The sequence below is a fragment of the Bos taurus genome, chromosome 16 (assembly GCF_002263795.3).
Source record: "Bos taurus isolate L1 Dominette 01449 registration number 42190680 breed Hereford chromosome 16, ARS-UCD2.0, whole genome shotgun sequence".
NCBI classification, from domain to species: domain Eukaryota; kingdom Metazoa; phylum Chordata; class Mammalia; order Artiodactyla; family Bovidae; genus Bos; species Bos taurus.
This window is the reverse complement of record NC_037343.1, coordinates 75,867,809-75,881,185: the sequence shown is the minus strand read 5'-3', so window position 1 is coordinate 75,881,185 and position 13,377 is coordinate 75,867,809. Positions and strand designations below refer to the sequence as shown.

General features: G+C 40.2%; 1 protein-coding gene across 2 annotated transcripts in view; it reads left to right on the top strand.

Moving 5' to 3' along the window:
• LOC616002 (membrane cofactor protein) overlaps positions 1 to 13,377 on the top strand; it is a 61,017-nt gene that overhangs the window by 5,918 nt on the left and 41,722 nt on the right. For both annotated transcript variants that reach the window (XM_059875835.1, XM_024976601.2), the window contains exons 2-3: positions 4,344 to 4,529; positions 4,864 to 4,963. In XM_059875835.1, coding sequence (XP_059731818.1) covers positions 4,344 to 4,529; positions 4,864 to 4,963 — 286 coding nt within the window. The remainder of the gene's footprint in view (positions 1 to 4,343; positions 4,530 to 4,863; positions 4,964 to 13,377) is intronic.

Here is a 13,377-nt window from a genome sequence, read left to right as displayed (position 1 = left end):
AGCATCAATTCTTTGGTGCTCAGCCTTCTTCACTGTCCAACTCTCACATCCATACATGACCACTGGAAAAACCATAGCCTTGACTAGACGGACTTTGTTGGCAAAGTAATGTCTCTGCTTTTGAATATGCTATCTAGGTTGGTCATAACTTTCCTTCCAAGGAGTAAGTGTTTTTTTAATTTCATGGCAGCAAGACCAGTACGGAGACCTGTTCAGAAACTCTTGCAGCAGTTCAAATAAGAAATGATAGTGGCTTGAGTTTTTAGTAGAAGTAAAGGTGGAAATAGAGAACAGGCATGCAGTTGTGGAAACTGGATATGAAGAGTCAAAAGAGACCACACTCTGGCTTCATTATGTTATTTGAGAAAGGGCAACATCTTCCAAGTAGAGCTGTGTTGGGAGGGAATTGGATACATAGACCTGGCACCCCAGCTAGAGATCCGTGATGGATAGAGCGGTTTGGGAGGTAGCTCTTCTCAGTGTTAATGATGTCATGAGAGTACGTATTCTCACCCAGGGGGATTTGCAGAATGAAAATTAGGAACGTTCCTAGAATAACCCACAAGTAATGTCACATAATGCAATCAGACATAGAAGGAAGAGTAGCCAGAGGACAGACTGAACATCAAGGTCATCTGTTTCCTGAAAACCAAGGGAAAGAGCTTTTCGGGCATGAAGGAGCAAAGGAAAGTGTTAGGGTGAATTTACCTAGAAGGAGGCTACTTAATGACTTTGAAAGTATGTTATAAATGAGTGGAAATTTAGAAGTAAAATTGACAGATTATGTGTTAGAATTTTCACTTTGAAGAAGCAAAGACATTTTAAAAATAGATAAGATTTGGGGGAATTATGTCTTGGGTCAGAGACCATGATTTCCTGAGGGGACTACATGAGAAGGGGTATGGGTGTATGCTTGTGTCAGAGACTTATTTTTAATTTTTGCAAGTGGGTAGGTGCCGGGATCCAGCCCCGGCTGATCCAGGGTATTCGAAGGAGAGACAGCCTAGGCGACTATTTATATGCTAATTAGAGATATAAAGAGTAATAGAATGAGGATAGCTCAGTAGGAAAATTCAGTGGAGAAAAGAGGCTGAGTAGCTTGGTTTACGCAGAAAATCAATATAACCCGTGACACCAGGTTAGCTCTGACCATGGAGGCCGCAGGCGCCCTCTCGAATAGCGGAAGGTGCCCCACCTTAGACACCTTCTCGAGTGGGTCTTAGAAGCCCAGGCAAATAAATGGTCGCAGAGGATATCCACGCTCCAGCTGGAGACTTCAGCCAGAAGTTAAAGGCAGGAATGACATGGGGAGACCAAGCGTTGGTGAGCAAGGCCCGTAGCTTTATTTTTAACAGGGGCTTATATACCCTAAGTTACACATAGAGGATAATAGGGGATGCAAAGTCAGCAGTCTTTGAGTCTTATCAAAAATCAGGGTTTCTTTCCTGCAAATTTATCGTATACAAATTGTTTAGGTGATTTACATCATCTTCTGGCCAGAAGGCCTACTAACATTTTATGACTCTTGACAAGGACTTATCAACAAAGACGTATTTTCTCTAAGAGTAATTATTTTAAGGTTTGGTGCCATCTTCCGAAGATAAAATTGCATGCCTATAGGGCGGATGTGCAATGGGTTTACAACAAAGCAAAGAACTTATTACCTTAAGGGTCTAAAGTTACTAACACCAAGGCCACTACTTATTTTTTCCATATACCAACTATAATTAATACATATTCAAGGATACAATTCAGGGGATGTGAAAACTTGGCAGCAAGCATTGGCTCATCAATGAAATCTTTTACTAGTTTTATTCTGACAGTTTCTAACTCTCTGAGAGGCTCTAAGCTATTTGAATATCTTAAGCTTCCCATGCCTCTCGAGGCTGGGAGACTGTAAACAATCGTATGCATAGCTGTAGGAGTCCGGGTAAACTTGTCAGGCGAGTTAGAGAGCCATCTGAGGGGTTTGGATTTAAACACTCCTAATTGCCCAGGAACTTTATTAATTGGAGCTGTAAGTTAACTCTTTGACAGAGAGAGTGAGATGGTGGTAGGGGACAGCCCCCAGTAAAGTCAGGTGAGAGCACAAAGCAATAAAGTAGGCAGACTCTGGTTTTTGGGGGATAGATGCTTGAGAATATCCGGGGGGACTCCTGAGGCTCGATCCCGCCTTTGCGTATGCCGAGCCTCCTTCCTCATGACCTTTGTCACGAGTGGAATGCCTCACCAGCTCCCGGCAGGTAGGAGAAGGCGATGGCACCCCACTCCAGTACTCTTGCCTGGAAAATCCCATGGATGGATGAGCCTGATAGGCTGCAGTCCATGGGGTCGCGAAGAGTTGGACACAACTGAGCAACTTCCCTTTCACTTTTCACTTTCATGCATTGGAGAAGGAAATAGCAACCCACTCCAGTGTTCCTGCCTGGAGAATCCCAGGGACGGGGGAGCCTGGTGGGCTGCCGTCTATGGGGTTGCACAGAGTCGGACATGACTGAAGTGACTTAGCAGCAGCAGCAGAGAGTGACTGCATAATTTTTGCAAGTGTGTAGAAAGTGAACAGTTCTCTTGATTCATAGCAGAGTACTATATCACTTTTCTATCACTTACCTGGAGTACTGGGGAATTTTCTGAATTCAGCCTATTATATTATGTAATAATACCTATTTTTAAAGTGTAATATTGCATTTCTTGCCTTATTTTTTGCTAATGACTTATTATTTGATATTTAGTTTGTATTTACTTGAGACTATAGAAATGACATTAGACAAAAAGCAAATTTGAGTGAATTTTTATTTGAGTTCAAAGTGGGTCGTAAAGCATTGGAGACAACTTACAACATTAACACTCTATTTGGCCCTGGAACTGCTAACAAACGTACAGTGGAGTGGAAGTTCAAGAAGTTTTGCAAAGGAGATGAGAGCCTTGAAGATGAGGAGCATAGTGGCTGGCCATGGAAAGTTGATAATGACCAGTTGAGAGGATTATCAAAGCTTATCCTCTACAATTACACAAGAAGTTGTCAAAGAACTCAGTTTCGACCATTCTACAGTCATTCAGCATTTGAAGCAAATTGGAAAGGTGAAAAAGCTTGATAAATGGGTGTCTGATGAGCTGACTGAAAATCAAATAAATCGTCATTTTGAAGTGTTTTCTCTTATTTTATACAGCACCAATGCAGCATTTCTTGATCAGATTGTGACATGCGATGAAAAGTGGATTTTCTATGACAACTGACAACAACCAGCTCAGGGGTTGGACTGAGAATCTCCAAAGCACTGCCCAAAACCAAACTTGCACCCCCTCAAAAAAGGTCATGGTCACTGTTTGGTGGTCTGCTGCCCATTTAATCCACTATAGCTTTCTGAATCCTGACAAAACCATTACAGCTGAGAAGTATGCTCAGCAAGTCAGTGAGATGGACCAGAAGCTGCAGCGCCCGCAGCCAACACTGGTGAAGAGAAAGGGCCCAGTTCTTCTCCCCAACTGCACCCAACCACACGTCACACAAACAGCACTTCAAAAGTTGAACATCCTCCATATTCACCTGACCTCTCACCAACCAACGGCCACTTCTCCAAGTGTCTTGACAACTTTTTGTAGGGAAAATGCTTCCACAAAAAGCAAGAGGTAGAAAATGGTTTCCAAGAGTTCTTCGAATCCCAAAGCACGGATTTTTATGCTACTGGAATCAAAGAACTCATTGGCAAAAATGTGTTGATTGTAATGGATCCTATTTTGGTTAATAAAGGTGTGTTTGAGCCTAGTTACAATGATTTAAAATTCAGTGTGAAGCCACAATTACTTTTGTGAATATATAAAGTGAAGTCATATTTTGAAATACATAGTCCACATCTATTTTGGTCTTTGAAATCCACAAGGCTTAGTTAATAATCTCTTCCTACTACAGCAAGTCTTGAGCACCCAGTGTGTACAGAGTGTAGTAGAAAAAGAAAGTATATGATCCCTTCCCTCTAGAATCTTGCCTTCTGAGAGGAAACCGAGCCTGAATTGACAAGTGATCATATGCTTGTGTTTCAAACTATGGAAGAGTAATCTGAGCAGAGTGTTATAGACTATAAAAGAACTTTTAAGATGAGAGGTGAGTTTTGAAATAAATTTAGAGAAAAAATATGTAAGGAAACATGTGCTGTGCTGTGCTAAGTTGCTTTAGTCGTGCCTGACTTTTTTGCCACCCCCTGGACTGTAGCCAGCCAGGCTCCTCTTTCCATGGGATTCTCCAGGCAAGAACGCTTTAGTCTGTTGCCATGCCCTCCTCCAGGGGATTTTCCCAACCCAGGGATTAAATTCCTAATTTTCTGTTTTTATTCTCTTATTCCTAGTACGCTGCATTGATCCACCAGTATTGGACAGTATGAAGCTTAAGGGTGTCATTAAGCGCCACTATTATCCTGGGGACAGAATAGACTACGAGTGTTACCGAGGATACTTTTATGTGTGGCCTTATCTCCTCTCAGCCACTTGTGAGCCTAATGGCTCATGGAGCCGTATCGAAGAAGCATGTTTAAGTAAGGAAACTAAACCATTTTTATTTCTTGTTTTTTCCATTCTCTAGAGATTTTTACATATTTTAAGTGTTAATTTTCCACTACAACAGTAATGATTTTCTCATAAGAAACTAGGTTGTAGATAGCAATCCATTTCTTCTGGTTTTGAGAAATCTCCAGGGAATCCTTCTTGGGCATTGGTCCCTCGATAAATGTGAATTTCAAGTTTGCCCTTATAATAATTAAATAAAGAAAATAATATTTCATCAATAGAAAAGAGCAGTGTAGAATTTTGATCTTGATTTAAATGTTTTGAAATTGGTATGAAAAAACAAATTTGAAAATTTTCTTTTAGGAAAATCATGTCCAGATCCACAAGTAAAACATGGTAAAGTAGTTGCCCCAAATGACACATTTGAATGGGAATCAGAAGCTCACATTTCTTGTGATGAGGGGTAAGTTACTCTTTAGAAAGAAATAAGGTAAACATTGTGAATTTCATTTTTATTTGCTTCTCAACTTGATCATTTCCTTAAAGTTGATTTCATTTTTCTTTCTAGGTGGTAAGTTGACTTGAAATGATGTGTTATACTGAAATGATAAGTTACACTCAAAAAATGTGTAATTAATAGACAGAAATTTAAATTGAAGAAAAGCAAGATTGTATACTTATTATATATTAGAATAAGCCTATTGGATGTGGCAAAAATGTAATAATTATGATAGCTTTATCCTTAACTACAAAGTACACCTGTTTAAAATGGACATTCTCAGAGTTGAAGGAGGGCTCACAGAAATGACTGATATCAACAGTGTAGAAGGGCTCCTTTTTCTCCACACCCTTTCCAGCATTTATTATTGGTAGACTTTTAAATGACGGCCATTCTTACAGATATAAGGTAATATCTCACTGTAGTTTTGATTTGCATTTCTCTAATAATTAGCAATATTTAGCACTTTTTTTCATGTGCCTGAAAAAGACACTCGTATGCTTCTTTGAAAAAATGTCTATCTAGTCCTTCTGCTCATTTTTTGATTATGTTGTTGTTGTTTTTGGTATTAAGCTGTGTGAACTCCATATATTGGAAATTAATCCCTTCTTGGTAGCATCATTTATAAATATTTTCTCCCAGTCCATAGGTTTCCTTTATTTATGATTTCCTTTGCCATGCAAAAGGGCTTCCCATTTAATTAGATCCCAGTTTTTTTATTTTTGTTTTTATTTTCATTACTCTAGGAGATGTACCCAAATTTATTGCCACAATTTATGTTAAAGAGTGTTCTGCCTATGTTTTCCTTGAAGAGTTTTATAATATCAGGTCTTACATTTAGGTCTTTAATCCATTTTGAGTTTGGTTTTGTATTTATTTGTATATGGTGTAAAAGAATATTCTACGTTCTATATGGTGTAAAGTGTTCTCTGTGTAGAATGTTCTATGTGGTGTAAAAGAATGTTTCATTCTTTTCACATACAGCTGTCTAGTTTTCCCAGCACCACTTATTGAAGAGACTGCCTTATCTCCATTGTCTATTCTTGCCTCCTTTGTTCTAGATTAGTTATCAGTGTATGAGTTTATTGGTGGGCTTTCTATCCTGTTCTATGGTTCTGTGCATCTCCTTTTCTGCCAGTACCATACTATTTTGAAGACTGTAGCATTATAGTATAGTTTGAAGTCAGGGACCATGATTCCTCCAGCTCCATTCTTCCTTCTCAAGATTGTTTTGGCTGTTAGGGTCTTTTGTGTTTCCATACAACTTAAAACATTTTTTACTCTAGTTCTGTTAAAAATGCCTTTGGTAATTTGGTAGGGATTGCATTGAATCCATAGATTGTCTTGGGTAGTATAGTTATTTGACAATGCTGATTCTCCAAATCCAAGAACACAGAATATCTTTCCATCTGTTTGAGTCATCTTCAGTTCCTTTCATCAGTATCTTATAGTTTTCAGAGTATAGGTTTTTTGCCTCCTCAGATATAGGTTTATTTCTATATATTTTATTCTTTTTGATGCAATAGTAAATGGGATTGTTTCCTTAATTTCTTTTTCTGATATTTCATTGCTAGAGTATAGAAGTGCAACAATTTCTGTATATTAATTTAGTATTCAGCAACTTTTCAAAATTCAATGATGAGCTCTAGTAGTTTTCTGGTAGTGTCTTTAGGATTTTCTATGTATAGCATCACATCATCTGCAAATAGTGATGGTTTTACTTCTTTTCCAATTTGTATTCCTTTTATTCATTTTTCTTCTCCATTTCCTGTGGCCAGAACTTCCAAAACTATGTTAAATTAAAGTGATAAGAGTGGGCATGCTGGTATTTTTCCTGATCTTAGAGAAAATGTTATCCGTTTTCATCATTGAGTATATTAGCTGTGGATGTGTCATATATGGCCTTATTATGTTGAGCCATGTTTTCTCTAAGCTCACTTTCTGAAGAGGATTTTTTAAATCATAAGTGGATATTGAATTTTATCATAAGTTTTTTCTGCATCTATTGAAAGGATCACATGGTTTTTGTTCTTCAATTTGTTAATATGGTGTAATGCATTGGTTGATTAATGAGTATTTAAAAATCACATCCCTGGGATAAATCTCACTGGATCATGATGTATTATCCTTTTAATGTATTGTTGGAGTTGGTCTGCTAGTATTTTGTTGAGAATTTTCATTTATATTTTCATCAGTGAGTGACAAAAAATTTTCTTTTTTGTGTGATATCTGGTTTTGGTATTAGGGTGATGCTGGTCTTATACGTTTGGAACTGTTCTTTCTTCTGCAAATTTTTGGAATAGTTTCAGAAAGATAGATGGATGTTTGGTAGAATTCACCTGTGAAGCCATCTGGTCCTGGAATATTTTGCTTTTTGGGAGTTTTTAAATTACTGATTCAATTTCAGTACTGGTGATTAGTCTGTTCTTACTTTCTATTTCGTCTTGGTTCAGTCTTGGGAGATTATCTCTTTCTAAGAATATTTCCATTTCTTCTACAGTAGATTGTCCATTTTATTGGCAGATAGTTGCCTGTAGTAGTCTTTTGTGATCCTTTGTATTTCTGATGTCTTGGTTGTAAGTTCTTTTCCCTTTCTGGTTCTATTGATTTGGGCCCTCTCCTCTTTTTTCTTGATGAGTCTGGCTAAAAATCTATCAATTTCTTTATCTTTTCAAAGAAGCAGCTTTTAGTTTCATTGGTCTTTTCTATTTTTTAAAGTTTATTTATTTAAATTGGAGGCTAATTACTTTACAATGTTGTGATGGTTTTGCCATACATTGACATGAATCAGCCATGGGTGTACATGTGTCCCCCATCCTGAACCCCTCTTCCACCTTCCTCCCCATCCCATCCCTCTGGGTTGTCCCAGTGCACCGACTTTGAGTGCCCTGGTTCATGCATCGAGCTTGGAGTGGTCGTCTATTCCACATACGGTAGTATACATGTTTCAGTGCTATTCTCTCAAATCATCCCACCCTTGCCTTCTCCCACAGAGTCCAAAAGTCTGTTCTTTGTATCTGTGCCTCTTTTGCTGTTTTGCATATAGGGTTATCGTTACCATCTTTCTAAATTCCATATATATGAGTTAATATACTGTATTGGTGTTTTTCTCTCTGACTTACTTCTCTCTGTATAATAGGCTCCAGTTTCATGCATCTTATTGGAACTGTTTTCGAAGTCTCTATTTCGTTTGTTGCTGCTCTGATCTTATGATTTCCTTCTTTTTACTGACTTTGACTTTTATTTATTCTTCTTTCTCTAGTTGCTTTAAGTGTAATGTTAGGTTGTTTATTTGAGATATTTCTTGTTTCCTGAGGTAAGTTTGTATCACTGTAACATTCCCTCTTACTGCTTTTGCTGCAGCCCATAGGCTTTAGATCATGTTTTCATTTTCATTTGTGTCTATGTATTTTTAAAAAATTTCCTCTTTGGTTTCTTCAGTGATTCATTGGTTGTTCTGTAGCAAACCATGTAGCCTCCACATGCTTGTGTTTTTTGCAGTTTTTTTTTTTCCTTATAGTTGATTTCTGACCTCATAGGGTCATAGATAGATAGCATATTAAAAAGCAGAGACATTACTTTGCCAACAAAGGTCTGTCTAGTCAAGGCTATGGTTTTTCCAGTGGTCATGTATGGATGTGAGAGTTGGACTGTGAAGAAGGCTGAGAGCCGAAGAATTGATGCTTTTGAACTGTGGTGTTGGAGAAGACTCTTGAGAGTCCCTTGGACTGCAAGGAGATCCAACCAGTCCATTCTAAAGGAGATCAGTCCTGGGTGTTCATTGGAAGGACTGATGCTAAAGCTGAAACTCCAATACTTTGGCTAGCTCACGCAAAGAGTTGACTCATTGGAAAAGACTCTGATGCTGGGAAAGATTGGGGGCAGGAGGAGAAGGGGACAACAGAGGATGAGATGGCTGATGGCATCACCGACTCGATGGACGTGAGTTTGAGTGAACTCTGGGAGTTGGTGATGGACAGGGAGGCCTGGCGTGCTGCGATTCATGGGGTCGCAAAGAGTCAGACACAACTGAGCAACTGAAATGAACTGAACTGAACTGAGGGTCATGGTTGAAAAAGATGGTTGGTATGATTTCAGTTTTCTTAAATTAGCAGGAACTGCTTTTTGGCCCAGCGTGTGATCTACGCTAGAAAATGTTCCATGTGTACTTGAAAAGAATGTGTATTCTGCTGTTCTTGGATGAAATGCTCTATAAATATCAATTAAGTCCATCTAGTTCAACATGTCACTTATGGCTCTTGTTTCCTTATTAATTTTCTGTCTGGATGATCTATCCACTGATGTAAGTGGGGTGTTAAAGTGCCCTACTATTACTGTATTACTGTCAATTTTCCCTTTTTGGCTGTTAGCACTTGGTCATATGTACCAAGATGCTCCTATATTGGGTGCATATGTATTTAAATTGTTATATTTTTCTTCTTGGATTGATTCTTTGCTCATTATATAGTGTCCTTCTTTGTCTCTTGTAGTTCAATTCAGTTCAGTCGGTCAGTTCAACCAGTCCTTCTGCCTCATTTACTCTACTACTGATTCCTTCTAGTGTAGTTTTCATTTCAGTTATTGTATTCTTTAATTGTATTGGTTTCTCTTTATGTTTTCTAATTCTTTGTTAAAAACGTCTAATTTTTCAATTTGTGCATCCAGTTCGCCTGAGTTCTTTGGTCATATTTACTCAGTTCAGTTCAGTCCCTCAGTTCTGTCCGACTCTTTGCGACCCCATGAATCGCAGCACGCCAGGCCTCCCTGTCCATCACCAACTCCCAGAGTTCACTCAGACTCACGTCCATCAAGTCAGTGATGCCATCAGCCATCTCATCTTCTGTCGTCCCCTTCTCCTCCTGCCCCCAATCCCTCCCAGCATCAGAGTCTTTTCCAATGAGTCGACTCTTCGCATGAGGTGGCCAAAGGACTGGAGTTTCAGCTTTAGCATCATTCCTTCCAAAGAAATCCAAGGGCTTATCTCCTTCAGAATGGACTGGTTGGATCTCCTTGCAGTCCAAGGGACTCTCAAGAGTCTTCTCCAACACCACAGTTCAAAAGCATCAATTCTTCAGTGCTCAGCCTTCTTCACAGTCCAACTCTCTCATCCATACATGACCACAGGAAAAACCATAGCCTTGACTAGACAAACCTTTGTTGGCAAGGTAATGTCTCTGCTTTTGAATATGCTATCTAGGTTGGTCATAACTTTCCTTCCAAGGAGTAAGCATCTTTTAATTTCATGGCTGCAGTCACCATCTGCAGTGATTTTGGAGCCCAGAAAAATAAAATCAGCCCCTGTTTCCACTGTTTCCCCATCTATTTCCCATGAAGTGGTGGGACCAGATGCCATGATCTTCATTTTCTGAATGTTGAGCTTTAAGCCAACTTTTTCACTCTCCTCTTTCACTTTCATCAAGAGCCTTTTGAGTTCCTCTTCACTTTCTGCCATAAGGGTGGTGTCATCTGCATATCTGAGGTTATTGATATTTCTCCCGGCAATCTTGATTCCAGCTTGTGCTTCTTCCAGCCCAGCGTTTCTCATGATGTACTCTGCATAGAAGTTAAATAAGCAGGGTGACAATATACAGCCTTGACGTACTCCTTTTCCTATTTGGAACCAGTCTGTTGTTCCATGTCCAGTTCTAACTGTTGCTTCCTGACCTGCATATAGGTTTCTCAAGAGGCAGATCAGGTGGTCTGGTATTCCCATCTCTTGAAGAATTTTCCACAGTTTATTGTGATCCACACAGTCAAAGGCTTTGGCATAGTCAATAAAGCAGAAATAGATGTTTTTCTGGAACTCTCTTGCTTTCTCCATGATCCAGCAGATGTTGGCAATCTGATCTCTGGTTCCTCTGCCTTTTCTAAAACCAGCTTGACCATCAGGAAGTTCATGGTTCACATATTGCTGAAGCCTGGCTTGGAGAATTTTGAGCATTACTTTACTAGCGTGTGAGATGAGTGCAGTTGTGAGGTAGTTTAAGCATTCTTTGGCCTTGCCTTTCTTTGGGATTGGAATGAAAACTGACCTTTTCCAGTCCTGTGGCCACTGCTGAGTTTTCCAAATTTGCTGGCATATTGAGTGCAGCACTTTCACAGCATCATCTTTCAGGATTTGGAATAGCTCAACTGGAATTCCATCACTTCCACTAGCTTTGTTCGTAGTGATGCTTTCTAAGGCCCACTTGACTTCACATTCCAGGATGTCTGGCTCTAGGTCAGTGATCACACCATCCTGATTATCTGGCTCATGAAGATCTTTTTTGTATAGTTCTTTTGTGTATTCTTGCCATCTCTTCTTAATATCTTCTGCTTCTGTTAGGTCCATACCATTTCTGTCCTTTATCGAGCCCATCTTTGCATGAAATGTTCCCTTGGTATCTCTAATTTTCTTGAAGAGATCTCTAGTCTTTCCCATTCTGTTGTTTTCCTCTATTTCTTTGCATTGATCGCTGAAGAAGGCTTTCTTATCTCTTCTTGCTAGTCTTTGGAACTCTGCATTCAGATGCTTATATCTTTCCATTTCTCCTTTGCTTTTTGCTTCTCTTCTTTTCACAGCTATTTGTAAGGCCTCCCAGACAGCCATTTTGCTTTTTTGCATTTCTTTTCCATGGGGATGATCTTGATCCCTGTCTCCTGTACAATGTCACGAACCTCATTCCATAGTTCATCAGGCACTCTATCTATCAGATCTAGGCCCTTAAATCTATTTCTCACTTCCACTGTATAATCATAAGGGATTTGATTTAGGTCATACCTGAATGGTCTAGTGGTTTTCCCTACTTTCTTCAATTTAAGCCTGAATTTGGCAATAAGGAGTTCATGATCTGAGCCACAGTCAGCTCCTGGTCTTGTTTTTGCTGACTGTATAGAGCTTCTCCATCTTTGGCTGCAAAGAATATAATCAATCTGACTTCAGTGTTAACCATCTGGTGATGTCCATGTATAGAGTCTTCTCTTGTGTTGTTGGAAGAGAGTGTTTGGTATGACCAGTGCTTTTTCTTGGCAAAACTCTATTAGTCTTTGCCCTGCTTCATTCCGTATTCCAAGGCCAAATTTGCCTGTTACTCCAGGTGTTTCTTGACTTCCTACTTTTGGTTGATCCCTGGGTTAGGAAGATCCCCTGGAGAAGAAAATGGTAACACACTCCAGTAGTCTTGCCTGGGAAAGTCCATGGACAGAGGAGCCTGGAGAGCTACAGCCCACGGGGTTGCGAAGTTGAACACGACCGAGCACACATGCACGGCAGGTATATCAGGGAACATTCATCTGTGTGAGCTCTCCCAGAGGCTGATATTTTGGCACCAAGACCTGGCCCCACCCAACAGTCTGTAGGATCCAGTGCACCGCTGGGATGCTTTGAACATTTCCTACAGAGGGTCACTTCTCCAAAATCAAAAAAGAGTAACCAACTTACCACATACAAAAACTACAAATAGCAAATTAAAGACAATGAAAACAGAAAAATATATTTCAGATGAAGCAACAAGATAAAACCCCAGAAGAACTAATTGACATGGAGAAATGGAATCTACCCAAGAAAGAGTTCAGAGTAATGATAGTAAATATGACCTTCAAAGCATCCCAGCAGTGCACTCCCCTCTCATCACTCAAGGGCCCAGGATTAGCTGGCCTGCATTTGTTGACTCAATCTTCAGGCTGCAGGGCTGTAATGTTCTTGCTTCTAGTGTCAGCCCCATGGCCCCTGGAGGTGGATCTTGGTCCTCTGTTGGGCAGGGTCCTGTCTAGTGAAGTGAAAGTGAAAGTCGCTCAGTCATGTCTGACTCTTTGCAACCCCGTGATCTATACAGTACATGGAATTCTCCAGGCCAGAATACTGGACTGGCTAGCCTTTTCCTTCTCCAGGGGATTTTTCCAGTCCAGGGACTGAACCCAGGTCTCCTGCACTGTGAGCAGATTCTTCCCCAGCTGAGCCACAAGGGAAGCCCACATGAGGCTGTGGGCTCAGGAAGTCTTTAGGCGGCCTGTCTGCTCGTGCTCATTTGTTGTTTGGCCTGAGGTGTTTCCAGCACTGGATCCTACAGACTGTTGGGTGGGGCCAGGTCTTGTTGCCAAAATATCAGCCTCTGGGAGAGCTCACACAGATGAATGTTCCCTGATATACCTGCCGTGCATGTGTGCTCGGTCGTGTTCAACTTTGTGACCCCGTGGGCTGTAGCCCTCCAGGCTCCTCTGTCCATGGACTTTCCCAGGCAAGACTACTGGAGTGTGTTACCATTTTCTTCTCCAGGGAATCTCCCCAACCCAGGGATCAACCTGCATCTCCTACACTGACAGGGAGATTCTTTACTGGGCCATCTGAGAAGTCCTGTATATCTGCCACCAATGTCTATATTCCCAGAGTGAATCACAGC